The sequence below is a fragment of the Belonocnema kinseyi genome, chromosome 5, assembly GCF_010883055.1.
Source record: "Belonocnema kinseyi isolate 2016_QV_RU_SX_M_011 chromosome 5, B_treatae_v1, whole genome shotgun sequence".
NCBI lineage: Eukaryota > Metazoa > Arthropoda > Insecta > Hymenoptera > Cynipidae > Belonocnema > Belonocnema kinseyi.
In genome coordinates, this window is record NC_046661.1 from 75,235,205 (window position 1) to 75,251,020 (window position 15,816).

The 15,816-nt window shown below is 34.9% G+C and overlaps 1 protein-coding gene across 1 annotated transcript in view; it reads right to left on the reverse strand.

The window, feature by feature from the left end:
• The window catches only part of LOC117172305 (transcriptional-regulating factor 1), a 640,201-nt gene that overhangs the window by 25,189 nt on the left and 599,196 nt on the right, over positions 1-15,816 (reverse strand). The window contains exon 10 of the mRNA XM_033360077.1: positions 1,528-1,770. Coding sequence (XP_033215968.1) covers positions 1,528-1,770 — 243 coding nt within the window. The remainder of the gene's footprint in view (positions 1-1,527; positions 1,771-15,816) is intronic.

The following is a 15,816-nucleotide window of genomic DNA, read 5'->3' on the forward strand; positions in this document are numbered from 1 at the left end:
GTATGCGAATCAGCAAGTCGTCTAAGATTAGAAGGAAGGGTGCTAAATTGATACGCAGAAGATAAGCAGTCTGTTAGCTAATCACTAAGCTGAGCTAATTGAGGCACCATTCGATTATCCGTTGATGGAATCTCTGGCGTATGTGATACTCGTTCCTGAAACGACTAAAGGGGTACGACGAATGGGGCGGAAACCGAGTGCACCCTCTGTGTACCAGGACCTGCTTCACATAGGTACGTCGTCTAACACTAATGGCTCCAAGCGGGCCCAATCGGGATCGCTCGCGAACCTCAATTTCCTACGTCAAACTTCGATATATCACGTACCAAATTGAACTCGCTCTTTGACGTGGCATCCGCGTCATGAATATTGATTGGACCTTTAATGTTCAGCATCGACTCTACAGTCGTCACGTGCCGACTCTAGCACCGCCAAGTCTGAACCGAACACAATTATCTATTTCTAACGAAAAAGAATTAAATGAATAAAACAATTCGATTCAAAAAGCTTTGAATTATAATTAATTCCTCTCCAGAATCCCAATTTCAAGCTGAAAATCCCAAAGGTAAAGGACGAGTAGCAGCTGGTTCAAAACTTCTGAGCCTCAAACTCGAATCCTTAAATAGAGATTACATATGTAGGGTGGAGAAGCACCTAAAGCTTCCACCTAATTCTACCAGGAGGGAGACCGATAATCGCCATTACACAAATTTCCAGCAAAGAGTCATCAGAACTTTTCAATAATTCTCTTGTGCTTTAGAAAACAAATGCACGTACGAGTCGGCGAGGAAAACTCGAGCTCAGCCGGATTCAATCTGCATAATGGAGAAAGCTTTAGACAATGTTTGCACGAGTGTTTCTCATCGCGGTTGAGTTTTAACAGGGAGATGTGAGCTGCGAGCAGATCGAACCTGGAAACGAAAGAGCTTGTTAATGGGTTCATTTCGATTCGATCATCGCCTTATCTTTCTGCTGTTGCCTTGTCTCCCCTCTACAGTCGGTTACACCACGATTTTCTCAGCAAACCCATCCCACCCTAATGGTGCTTCCAATCCCCTCGAGAAGAACTCCCTACCTCGTGCGATTTGGATGAAAGAGAAAACTTTCCTTGGCGAACCTTTCAGCACTTTTCTATAAACGTAGTGGCGCCGCTGGCCTTCGTTAAGACATTTTTAATCAGCGTTGAACTAGCAGAATCTGTTGGAGAATCGCTGATCTAGGAGGAGAATCGACTCTACCTTTATTTAACTGCTGCATTCAGACACTCTTGGATGGTTAAGTTTTCCGGGAAAAGAAAAGATCTGCGACTCGAAATTTAATTTCTGCTGGATGGGACAATCTGTTCCTGATGATGGAACATTTATCAAATGTCTATTAGGAAGCTGCTCCGAAGACTGCTATTTCTGTTGATTTATCTAGGAAAACGTGCAAAACTGGTATTTGAACTGCAAATTTCTTCCAAATTGTAATTCTCTGAAATTTAAATACAACAACACTTTAATCGGAATAAAAATTTACAGGTTTTACCTTTTTGAAGTAGCCACCATGCAGTCTCATGTGACCGTTGAGCGCCGGTATGTTTTTGAATTTCCGATGGCACAGATTGCACTCAACCGGTTTTGGTTCAGTCTGCGACTTGCTGGATGCTGTGATGGCACCGGGAGACGACGAGTTCCCAGGGGAGGGACTCCCTTTCCCCCCATTTCCGCTTCCGGGTGAATTCGCCTGTTGCTGTTGCTGGACCTGCTGTTGCGCTTGCTGCTGTTGTTGCTTAAAAACAAAGAGAGAAAAAGAGAATCGTCAGTCAGTTCGTTTCAGAAGTAATAACAATATGAAAAATAAATGAAGACTTTGATATTGAAAATATCTACGCTTCGGAAATTAAGAAACCAAAAGGAAAAACCAGAGATTCTGATTAAACGCAAACTCAGCATAGGAGATTATCGGAACGATGATCACGTTCTTGTCTTATTACTGGAGAAGCAAAACTTGCTAACCAGCAGAATTTTTAACTTTTGTTTTAATCCTTCTGCCTCTCTTACGACGTATATCGCATAGTTTCTATTTCAATTATATGAGGTTAATGAATCCTGTTTTATAAATCCTGATAGAAGAAGAAACTTTTTATGCTATGTCTGTCTTGACCACTTCGATTTCGAATCTGTTGTCAAGTTGAGAACTCTGGAGTGGTCGGTGTTGATCTTTCATCCTGTCTCTTTCTTAACCGGTGGAAATAAAAGTGGAGTGCCCGCTGTAAAAGGAAACGGCGCCATCCCCTCTTAGCATTCCAATTGCGGGCACTTCCATCACATCCACGTTTTTCTCAGACCACAATCTTTTCAGGTCACGGGTCATATCTAAGCGTAAATCATCTCCCGGACGCGAGAATTCTGTTCGGCAACAAGGAATCTTTCTTCGATTTTTTTCTTCTCATTCTAAAGGAAAATTGTTCGGCAATTACAACTTTTTTTAAACCCTTCCAAGAACAAACCTGCTTATTGTTTTTATTACCCAAGTGAAATTTCGAAGCCATATCCTTTGTCTCCAGGTGGGAGATGGTGTGGGGAGTTCAACCTGAAGCATATACGTGCAAGCACAATGTGTCCCTTACAGGCAAGAAGAGGGAAAATTACGGCGGTGCATGGTTCTCGATCTGTAGTTAGCAGTTTCTCCCCAATGAAGTTCCAGCATTCCTTGCACAATGCGAGTACGCAGAACAACCTCATACTCACCCTCTTCTAATTCGTGTCTCTTCCCATGCCATCGGGTTCGCGAAAACTCCTCCTCGAGGTGGAATTTCGCGTTCTACATTGCCATGTTATTATCGTTTGCCTCCTTCCACTGAATTTCCAGGGGTAATTTCTCTGAATGTGAAGTTGGAAGGCGGAGGAATATGAGACGAGTGAAGATCAGGAGAGGGTGGAAAGAGGGGAGACGCGTGTTTAGATGCTCTTTGAGAAGATGAAAACGAAGGACTTCTTCCGTCGTCTGATTCCTACTTCTTGAGAAGTATCCCTTATTAGTCAGCTCAAACGCGATACTAAAGAGCTTTAAGTGGCGCCCAACATTCCCCTTTTATCAAGTAAGGGAAAAAGTTTCAAAGAGATACGATTGGTTTCATTTAAAAAGGACTTTGCAGCTATCCAATTTAAGATGATATCGTTCATCAAGAGCTAATGCTCTTTAACATTCTGGAGATGTTCAATACTCTTCATTAAAGTTCGACCTATTATTTTTGTTGGCTTTATCGCCATTTAAAAGAGGCACCTGCCTTCCTACTTGTGAGTTGAGTACGAGAGAGTACCGGATCAAGAGCTATTTCATATCACGATCAGGGTTGTTTGTTTTCCATTCGTTTTTTCTTCGCCGAGCGCTTGGTGCGAACGTAATCTCGCGTTCTCGGGTACTCTCGTCGAGCCACTCGTCATTTACCAGGGAGCTTCGAGTGGGTGAAGGACTTTCCCACCTTTCTTTCACGTCACATCGCGACTTGAAGCATAAGCTTTTTCAAGAATTGTTAATGACCGCCTCTTTTGAAAGACATGCCTGTTCCTGACAGCTGAAGCAGGATTTATTTGCCATGTGGTTCGTGTGTTTTGCCAATGAAGACTAGTCTTTTGTTGTTGAAAGAAAATAAGCTGGTATGTATTTTCATTTCAGGAGGAGAAATGCTTCGAAAATGAGACAAGCAATTTTTCCTTCAGATTAAAGTTGGATGCTCGAAGATCAATAATTAAAATCCCAAATTCGAAGGGATGGCGCCTTTGTTAAACTAATTGTTAGAAGATTGTGTTCCCCCCTAACTTAGAGCATCGACTTACTCAATAACATTTGATTTCAATGCATCAGAGCTCTAGCGAAGAAGGGTAATCTCGGTAGAATAATGAAGCGATTTGAGCGGGGAAATGTTACCTCTGGACGGCGCTCGTAGGTGGTACGTATAGAATTACCCTGAATTTCCAGCACGTACGAAATCCAGTCTGACATGTCGTGGTGGTCACGAACTGTCAAGAGAGCAAGTAAACGGTGGGATGGCAGATGAGATGTTCAAGAGTAGTTACGTAAGGGAGGTTACATCTTGGCAGGATCTGGCGCGTATAATTAAATTAGAACATTGCCATAACGTGCTTCCTCTCCCGCTAACCAATCGCTAAACGTGACTCTAGATGCTTCATTTTCGTATTTGTGGAACAATCAATATCTTATTTCTTCGGAATTTGATCTATTCAGGTAATTCTAAACTGAGCAAATTTAAATAGATGCCTCATTTCTAATTCCCATTTGTCACACTTTTCAAATATAAATCAGCTTCGGTGAGCTCGACTTTATTTGATAAAGAAGACTTCCAGGTGTAATAGATTAAAGTCCCTCCACAGGATTTCGTCGACCTTTTTCGACTCCCACGGGACGTAAAACTTGCAGGTCCGCAGACGTGTATTTTGCGAAAGTCCGTATTAATTTTTCATTTGGTGAGCAGAATGGGAGGCATTACACGCCGGGGAAGGCGATGTTTTCGTCGCCAGGTTTGTAATCGCGAGAGAGAACTAAAACATTTATATCTAAGTACTATGGACCGAAGAGGATTTAGGGATTCGATAGAATTATCGAGACCGATATATCCTCCCCTGTACGCTTCCCAGTTTCCGTTCTCTCCGTGTCTCACGGAAGTTGGGGAGGCGACAAACCACCGCATCTGTGGTGCAGAGCAAGAAGAACACCGCGGGTTCTACGTGGTCGAGCCGAATGTAATTAAGTTTTGCCCAGCAACGCCCGGTCTTCCTTTGTTACATTAGCCAGTCTACCCACCAGGCTTCCAGGGATGGCAGAATATGGTCTCGGAACGAGAGCTCTGTTAATCTTTAACGCAAGAGGATGTCGGGAAAAAACAGCAGGGATGGTAATCGAATTGTCTACATGAACCGGAGGATATCATCCGGGATGACGCGCTATCCTTAAGCTTAATTTGATTTTATAGACTAAGGGCGTGTTTTATTACCGTGAGATTTTTATTGCGGGTTCCATAAATTATACTGAGTCCCTCTCATTATAAAAAATGATTTCCTCTTTGATGAGTTATTCCTGTCTGGTCTTAGTCTACAGTAATAGAAACAGAATGAGATGCGGATGGATGTCGTAATTGCGAATAATTGCATTGTTTTCGAATCGTTCGCTAAAGTACCTTCGGTTCTATCGCCAACTGATCTTGGTAAATTGCTTTGATAAGAGTGGAAAATTGTGTGGTAGAAATTCTCATACTGATTAGGATATCTGAATGAGAATAATTTATCAGTACATATGTCGTAGTTATAAGCAAAAATATATTTCCACTTATTTGAATTATATAGTTTTGTAGATTTTCAGACATGACCGAAATCATCATTCAAAAATTATATATATTTTTAAATTAAGCTTAAGCATACTAACTTTTTATCTTACTCTAGTACTTACTTTCCGAAACTGAATTTTCGGATTTAAGTTCATTTAAAGCGATGTCCTAGAATAAGATAAGGAATTATTAAGTTATATTGACAAGCTTGATTTTTAAAAGAAATGTTTAAATGATGGTCTCGGCTATAAAATAGAACGTACAAAACTATTAAATTAAAAATAAAATAAAAACTTTAAAGTGAAATTTACGATTAACTTGTATGCAAATTCTAGATATTATTATTTTTGGAAAAATTGATGTTTAAAGATGTTTTTTTTTCATAAAAAATCAAAATTTTTATAATAAATATTGTCTATAACTATAAAATTTTGAAATATTAGTTACTAGCAAATGCATATTATTATTAATCAATATATATATATATAATTGTTGAAGAACCTCGCTGAAAATGCTCTGGACTATTTATAACAAAATAACCTCATATCTATTAATTAATAAAACAATGATAGTATAGAAAAAATTTATCCTAAAAATGCCTGATTTTTAAATTTATTTATGATATTTGTAGTTAAAAATATCAATTTCAGATTGCTGGAACGTTTTTCTACTACAATATTACTGTTCAACTGCTTGCCACCTGATTTTGTGGAAACAATGTGTACATAGGAACAGTGTCTAATTTTGGAATTTGTTCGTAATATTTGTTATTAACAATAACAAATATCTTATTTTTATACTTTTAGTTTTTGCAATTTAAAATCAATTTTAGATTTTTTAATGAGAAAATCAATATATAGTTGTAAACAAATGGCGCTTGTTGATATTCAATCATTTTTCCTAATGAATATTATTCTCATCGAAAATTTGAATATTTTCAGTAAAGAAATTTCTTTTCTACAGTGATAAATAATAATTATGTTGAAATGGTATTTTTTTCGTTCAATTTCTTTACATAATAATAATTCTACACCAAACAATTCAAATATCAAGCCAAATGTTTTGAAAATCGTAGAAATCATTTAAGGATTGTAGCCTTTAGTAGATTATGGAAAATAAATTCTGGGTACAGACGAATGTGGGCGTGTCGAAGAGACTTAGCCTGGTAAAAAAGGTGTTGTCAAGGGTGCTGATAAAGGTCGCGTTCAGAAAAATATGGATGATGAAGGATGTGACTAATATACGTGGCCTAATCAAAGTAAGCAAACGTGATGGAGGATGATGGTTAGGGACGTCAAAATGAAAGTGGTCTGGGATGTTTTTATGGTATTCATCAAATGATAATAGACGAGGCCAAACGTTAGTTTAAGAGGCGTGGTCGATAAACATGGGAGTGATCACGGTTAAGGTTAATTGACACAACAATAGAAGAGACGCGTTAAACGCCAGTAGATACTGGTGTTAATGGGCGTGACAAAGTAAAATGGGCGTCTTTAAATGTGTGGATCAACGAAGTATTTAAGAAAAAGGCGTAGTCACTCTCAATTCATAAAACAGTGGTAATATCTTTTTGAAATATAGAGAGAAGAATAGAAAATTTTGTCGTACAATGTGGCCCTTATCTTGGCGAGTAGCACGTGAACTATTTTAATTTCATCGTAAAGCACGGTCGGCTACCGACAGCAGCAGACGGTGGAAGCGGCGTTTTGCCGGAGCAGTAACAAACTCGTCCCTCGGTAGATTTACGCTTTACTGATTACCACGCAAGGAAACACAGACCTTGGGGGTGTTGAGATAAGAGAGACGAGTCGGAAGCCGAGTAGACAAACTGTCTCCTGTCTGACAATTGTACTAATTGTACAGCTGTGCCCCTCACAGTTCTAGAAAAGCAACAACTTCCTCAGTTTCACCCCTCACATTTGATTTTGGACTGTGTTCCACGAATCTCAAGTTTAGTTTGATTGTGAGAATCAATTTTTGTGTTCTTCAAAATTCTTCTGACATATCGGTTTGCACGTGCTTCTCGCGGAGTTCAGTGAAGCCTCCTGACTATTTCGCACACTCATTTCTGGAAGCTCAATACAAAGAAAGTCTTGGGGCGCTTTAACGAGCTTCACGGAAGCTCGGAGTGGGATGGTCATAAAAATCGAGACGAGAAATTCAGTTATGGCTCTTCTTCTTCCGAATGGAAAACAAAAGCTGGTGCAGGTCTTCCCTCTGTCTCTCTTTCTCTCGTTACCAGACAGCTGCTCCCGTCGTGGAAACTAACCTTGAGCTCCCTCATTTCCGCATTTCCGTTACCCGGTCGCGTCGTTTATTGACTCAGAAAACAGTAAGATCGGATAAACGATACGGAATATTGGTGCTCGGTGATCTCGAAGAGAATTTCGATATCCAAACATGACAATATCTCTATGGCTTTTTTTTATAACTTACTATACGAATCAAAATCAAGAGACACTACAAGTTCTTATTGCATTTTCTCGAACTGATGTAATGCTGGATCGTAAGGTCTTGTAAACAGAACGCACTTCATGGTTTGTATCAACGACGCAGTAAACCTTACATTAATAGATGGTAAAGTATTAAATGAGATGGGAAGGTTTAGGGTCGATTTATGACTAATTCGCACCATGAAACTTGGCGACCATTAAACATGGTGACCATTAAACATCCTGATCATGAGAGATCGTAATCGTCAAATGGCAATAGGGTTGTCGTTTTGTACCAACCAACATATATGTTTGAGGAAGATCGCATTAGCTGTGTCGACGAAAGCATCTGCTCCACTAGTTATGCTCTCTGTCTTTGACGAGATTGAGCCGTGAGGAGAATGTTTATGGGGCTCTGTAATTACCGAGTCCGGGACACCCGCAACAGCGGGGTAACATAAGGGTTATTGTTCATAAGCTTGGCACCATGTGCCGGAGGAATTTATGTGCTTTCTGAGCCAACATACCAGAGCTAAGGGATCGTCCAAGAGACGGTATATTTGCAGCAATGTCTCACAAAACCCTTGATACATTACTGAAAGGAAGGTCTTCTGGAATTTAAGATTTGATTCGGGTTGCCCTTTTCTGAAGGTGTCTATTGATACCAATTGGTTTGCTTCTGCTCTGATAAGATATTGGTTTCCTAACTGAGAAAAGTGGTGTCACGATATGTCTCGGACATCTCACAATCATTGCTGTTGAAAAATGAATTGTGTTTTCATCACTTGATGTAGTGTTCCATCTTCAATTTGAAATTTTGAACATTTAATCTAAAAGGAATCCCTTTTAATGAGAAAAACATTTGAACTTTTTAATATTGTTGCGCGTTTAAAGTAAAACTTTAAAATTATCTAATAAATTATTGTAAATATCAAAATCATCATCGTGATTTCCAATACTTAACAATTTTGGGTTATTTTAGCATTTCATACCAGAAATGGGTATTTTTGATACGAATTTATTTGATCTTTAAGACTTAACATTTTTCAAATGTTTACGGTTTTGGCTTTGTTACCTCTCTTACCGTTTAGTGTTTGAAACAAAAAGTATCAGATTTTAAAAGTTTATAATTGTTCAAAAACGTTAGGTTACAATAGCACTTTACATCAAAAATTTGTTTTTAAAAACAAAATTCATTAGAATTTAAAAGGTTTCTAGGATCTTAGAAAAATTTTGGATTACGCCAGTGTTTTCGTCGAAAATTGTTATTCTTAATAAAAGAAATGTTTTAAAGAATATTCACAAATGTTAACAATTTTAGGTCATGTTAACACTTTACACAAAAAATTGGTAAATAAAACAAAAATTATTGTAATTGGAACAAGATTTGAAATTTTTTGTTTAAAGCAAAAATATTCATATTTCAAAGAAGATTCATAACTTTTTACTAGTTGTATGTTACTTTGGAATTTTAAATAAAAAATTAGGATATTTTCAAATAAAAATCGTTATAATTTTAATAAGATTCAGAATATTTTAATAATTGCGGACCATGATATTTTTTTTCGTCGAAAATTGGTATTTTTAATATAGGCAAAAAAATGTATATAGTAGATTACAAATGTTTGACAATTGTAGGTTATGTTGGTATTTTTCACAGTAAATCTGTTGTTTTAAACAAAAATCATTGTATTTTAAAGAAGATTTACAATTCCGAACCATTTTCTGTTATGTTGTTACATGTTATTCTTTTTCTTCGAAAATTATTGGTAATTTCAATAAATAATTAATTGATTTCAAAGAATATTACCATTTTTATTTTTACACACAAAATCGTTAGACTTACCATAAACCCAATGATTTATGATTAAAATAATGAAATTTACAAGTTTATTACAATTTATTACAATGGCAGTATTACAATTTACAAGATTGTTTTAGAGAGTTTTTTTTGCATCGAAAATTGTAATTTTTATTAATAAATCCTTAGAGTTTAAGGAAGATTCGAAGATCGAAAATTAAATGTTTCAAAATTGAGTAAAAATTTAAGTTGATTTAATATTTTAAAATTATTAAAAATTTAATCATAGAAGTTATATTTTATTTATAATTATCAATGTCTAATTTTTTAATAAACAAAATAAATTTTTTGTAATTCAATCAAATTAAAAGCAGTCCTCCTTTCTTCATTTTTTAAATTGCTTATTACTTTTTGAAAAAGATTTATGTTCTGAAACAGCTAGAGGTTATGAAGTTAGAAGATTTACTTTTTAATAAAAAAAATTGTTTATAGAGAAAAAATTATTAAATTTTTCGTATAATTTTGTTAAAAATCAGTTTATTCTTTTTTTCGTATCATTCAGAGCCATGAAATGAAATTTTTGTTTGTTTGATTAACATTTTATGACAGAAATCACAACTTTTAATAAAAAAATCATTGAATTTCACAGCAGAGTCGAATTTTTGTATAATTTCAGGTTATTCTCGCGTTTTCACCGGAAACCGGTATAGTTCTCAAAGAAGATTTACAATTTTGGGACAATTTTAGGTTATGTTAACAATTTTTACCGGAAATTGATTAAATTAAACAAAAAACGTTACATTGATAAGAAGATTTACAATTTCGCGCAGCGCCTGTGTCTGTTTTCTAGAGTTAGTTTTTATTTTAAAAGATGTGTTTTTAAAAGACATTTACGAAAACGAACTTGCCCAAGACAGCAAAATGACACTACCTCAGTTACTCTACTGTTATTGCTGTCCTGGGAGCTTTAAACATTGTATATTTTCAACAGACGTGAGATAAAATTTTCCGGCGGGTGATCCGAAAGCGCGACTATAAATTAAACCCGTTCAAGGGAAAAGTTTCCCAGTTTTAATGAATATCCCGCAAACCGGCAACCTATCAGCAAACTTACCGTCGGCAGTAAATGAAACTGCAACGGCTGAGAATAATGTGACCGTTACATTGTGCTCGAACCTCGATCTCGAACATTAATGCCGCGGTCTTTACAATTCTTTTTTCCGTTTTTCCACAGCACGCACTATGATCCGAATGAGTTTAAAAAGTATAAAATAACCACTCTGCGACGCGGATGACTTTTCAAATAAAAACATGGTTGGGAGCGTCTTGAATTTACGATTCAGATATAATTTTGTTTCGATATTGGTGTTCATGCGGGGATATTGTGGCCGTGCGGTGGTGTAGTGGTCGTGCGGTGACCAGCGGTAGTGCCGTGATCTTGAGCTTGATACTATCTTAATCTGGGGAGTTGAAACATCCGGTTAATTCAAGCTCTTAATTTAACCTAATGCCACGATTTCTCCAGGTTTAAATTAATGAAAAGTGGTAAAAGTTCAAAATAATAATAGGATTTTTGACAATTTTTATCAATTTTCTTATTGAAAATGGTAATTTGAGCTTATAACTTGAAACCTCTTTTTTCGATCGAATCCCGATTTTATGTTTCTCGGGCCAGTGCCTGAAATAGAATCTCTTGAAAAAGTGGCGAGAAATTTCCATTAAATAGGACGCTTCATAAATTTGAAGTGATGGTTGGATGACTTTCGAGAGCCACGTTAAAAAATGAATGGACCTGCATAATATGAACTATGCGACACTTTAAACTCTCCGGGAGAAAAACGCTTTTTTCATTTTTCAAGGAATAAAGACTAAAGTCTCTAAATGTAGGTCATCCGCTTTTCTTTCAGAAATTTCCAGAAATTGGAAAATCACATGAAGAATGAGGCAATATTAATTGTGGTCTTTCTAGGGTGGCCATCAGAGATTTGAAAAAAAATCATGTCAAACTCAAGGAATTTCCATAAGAGGCACTTTAAATACCTGTTAAGGATAATACATTTGAATTTTAAAGGTTTTTATTCCAGCTATAAAAGATTCTATTTTAAGAATGTTACAAGATTGAAATTCTGATTTTTAGATAATAATGTTCAGGAAAACTAACAAATTGGCCAGGGAAAAGTTCATGCTTTTTGAAAATAAAGTTTTCGGCTAAATTAATATAATATTCTTTTAAGTAATTTATTTGCCTTGTATTTATATTTATTTTTTTCACTGCCTTCTTCATTTTTGGTTGAAAACCCATTTGTGTCGGTAGAAATAGTACTTTCTTGGTTGAAAATTCCACTAGTTTTTTAAAAATTCGTCTTTTGATTGTTGAATTTACCAGTTTTTTATTTAAATAAAAATACTTTTTGATTAAATTATCTACTGTCACATTATTCGTTAAAAACTTTTCTTTTTATTTAAAAATTCAATGAAAATTCAATTTGTTGAACGTTAAACCACTTTCTTCAAACATAATTTTTTTTTATGAAGATTCATCATGATAGTTTAAAATTCACCTCTTAGATTAAGAATTCGTTTTTTGTTGTTGAAATTAAATTTTTTAACTGAATATTCAACTATTTCATTATTTGTTGAAAATTAATGTTTATAAATAAAAAATTCAACTGCTTGGTTAAAAATTGAACCACTTTTTAAAAATTATTTGTTTTCGTTATTAAAAATTGGTCTTGTTTAGTAGTAAATTCATCTTTTTGCTTAAAAATTTATCTTTTTTAATTAAAACCTCAACTTTTTGGTTTAGTACTCTTGAATTTTATTATAAATTCGTCTTTTTTGGCAGTAAGTTAATCTTTTTGTTTTAAAAATTCATGTTTTTTATTGGAAAATTCAACGTTTCGTTTGTAAGTTCTTAAATTTTATTAAAAATTCGTCTTTTTTGGTAGTAAATTATTCTCTTTGTTTAAAAATTCATCTTTTTAACTGAAACTTCAGCTTTTTGGTTTAGGACCCTTGAATTTGATTAACAATTTTATTTAAAAATTCGTCTTTTTTGGTAGTATATTAATCTTTTTGTTTAAGAATTCTTTTTTAGTTGAAAATCCAAATTTTCAGTTCAGAATTCTTTAGTCTTCTTAGTTTTTTCTTTAGTTTTCTTTTGTGGTAGTAAATTTATCTTTTTGTTTGAAAATTAATCTTTTTAGTTGAAAATTAATATTTTTTAGTAGAGAATTCAACTTTTTGTTTGAGCATACTTGAATTTTGTTACAAATTCTAATTTTTCGGTAGAAAATTAATCTTTTTGTTTAAAAAATCATCTTTTGGTAAAAATTTAACAACTAGATTTGAAAGTTAAACTACTTTTTTAAAATTAAATTTTTTGGTAGACGATTCAAAATTTTAGTTACAAATTCATCTCTTGTTTGGAAAATGCACTGTTTTGTTGAAAATATATATATATTTTTTTTGGATAAAGTTCCGAATAGGTGAACGTGACGATTTCCTTCACACTGCGTATACTTACGTATTTTGACGCGCTGATTACGAAAATGATAGTGAAAATTGGCGACTAGGCGATTTTCATGTTGAAATTGCGGAAAAACCATAAAAAATGTGGGTTTTTGCGTTTATCACAGCCAATATGCAAAATCTCGCAAAACGCTTCCAATAAAAGTTGTATATCTTATAGAAATACATATTTTTTGTGGAATAAATTTTTTTGTACGAGTGATAGTTTTCGAGAAAATTAGTGATATCTCGATTTTTATGAAAATAACCATAAAAATCATGCTCTTTTCGTTTTCGAGTGTTAACCGTCCTCCAGTGTCAGCAGCCCGTCTTATACGCGTAATTGAATCCGTTTCCTAAGTTTTTTCTAGTTCCAGTCACAGGGGTGCCTTCCCGCCCCCATGACGCGTGGGAAAAGGGACAGAGGTGTGACCTTACATTAATTCTGTGAACAGTCACAGGGGTGCCTTCCCACCCCCCATGACGCGTGGGAAAAGGGGCAGGGGTGTGACCTTACATTATTTCTGTGACCAGTCACAGGGGTGTCTTCACGCCCCCCATAACACGTTGGAAAGGGGGTCGTGTCTGAACTAAGTTATTTTTGTGACCAGGCATTGGGATGCCGGGGTTTTTTTGCATTTATCTCAGCCAATACATAAATTTTCGCAAAACGCTTCTATAAAAGTTGTAGATCTTATCGAAATACACATTTCTTATATGATACATTTTTTTCTACGAGTAATAGTTTCTGAGAAAATCACAGATATATCTGATGAAATGTAACAAATTTACAAATTTCGATGCAATTAGCGACAGGTCTTTCTCCATCATCCGCGCTCATAGTACTTAGTATACAATCAAGACAATAAATAATATTCTCAGAATTTCTAATTAAAATAAATTAAAATATATTTAAAAATCATAAAAGTAAAAGATAAAACAATTAAAAAATTAAAAAAAAAAATGCTTTTCAAAATACTCCAACCTTCCCGTGCTGAAAAGCGTGGGTGAACCCAACCGAAACCAATGGAGAATGCTCTTTTTTTCATAAAAATTGAGATATCACTAATTTTCTTGGAAACTATCACTTGTAAAAAAATGTGTATTTTTGTACGATCTACAACTTTTATTGGAAACATTTTGCGAGATTTTGCATATTGACTCAGATAAACGCAAAAAACCATATTTTTAATGGTTTTTTTTCGCAATTTCACCATGAAAATCGCCGAGTCGCCAATTTTCACTCTAATTTTTGTAATCAGCGCGTCAAAATACATAAGTATACGCAGTGTGAAGGAAATCGTCACGTTCACCTATTCGGAACTGCACCCTTTTTGTTCGTCGAAAAATTACTTTCGTAATTGACAATTTACTTATTCCGTTTTTTGTCAAAAATGTTTTTTTTTTTAAGTAAAAAATTCAACTTCTTCTTGAAATTAAACTATTTTCTTAAAACTCGTTTTTTGTCGTAGTTGAAAATTTAACTTTCGAGTTGAGAGTTCTTTTATTTTGTTGGAAATACGTCTGGTTGAGTATAAAATTAACATTTTAAAATCAAAATTTCATATTGTTGATTTGATAATTCAACTGATTTGTATTTAAAATTCGCCAATTAGTCTTTAATATTCGGTTTTTTAAAATATAATTTCAAAGTATTCTTATTTTTCTAAAACGAGTTTAACTATTCCATTTATGAATAAAAAGGTAACTTTTTTAGTTTAAAAATTAAATTACAAAGGGATTATCGGTCGTGAAATTCTATGAGGCACCTTCCATCACTTACTCTGAAAATCACTTTTTTATTTGGATTATTGATTTATGAACGAAGTTTATAATTGCCAAAAATTAGGAGCGTGGCTTATGAATGGTCCCTAGCTGCTTTCAAGGTTATGGACAAAGAGATGAATTGTTCTTTTTCTTCTAGAAAAGTTCGTGAAGACATAGATTCTTATTTGACTGATTTACGTAATGCTGTTAAAATCCTGGAAATTTCGGTGACATTGAAAATTCATGTCGTTTTAACCCATCCAAAGGAATGTTTAATATTTTTGAATTGAAGATTTGACCATTGGGTTGAAAGTTGAATTGTTTTATTGCAAACTTGTCCGTTTAGATTGAAAAGTCATATTTTATTGTTGAAATAAAATAATCCTAAATGTCTAAATTTTAACTTTAGATTGCTGCAATACTAAAATTATGATTATTGAATATTAATGACTAGGACTAATGTAGTACGTAAATCAGGAAAACTTCAGGGTATTTTTCAAAATGAAATGTTGCGGCCACCTTGTTATGAGAGTGTTAAATAAAATATAACAAATAAGAGGTGATTTTTCGAACCGGAAGTGTGTCCCAGTGTCTATATGGTGGCGTAAAATGGGTCGATAAAAGGCTCCACTGCAACGTGCGTATCACGATAATTATATCGCGAAAGTTTATTTTAAAGCCGACGCTTCCTCTATGGGTTTTACCGCAACTTTGTAACAGTGGCGCGAATCCAGTTGCAAACGATGTTACAGGGAATTGCGTGCTGCGCAAGCAAATTTACGGAGGGTGTTGGAATTTGTATTTCGATTGCGCGGCATGAGACATGCGAAATAATTGTTCGTTACGTCGCTATCCATGATGAACAAGTTTTAGTAACAAGGACTAGATTAAGTTATTTCTCTGCTCGCTGTTTCCAATTCCAGTCAAGTTGCAAAACAGAGTGTCTGCAAAATCGAAATTCATATTTTCCCGATTCAATT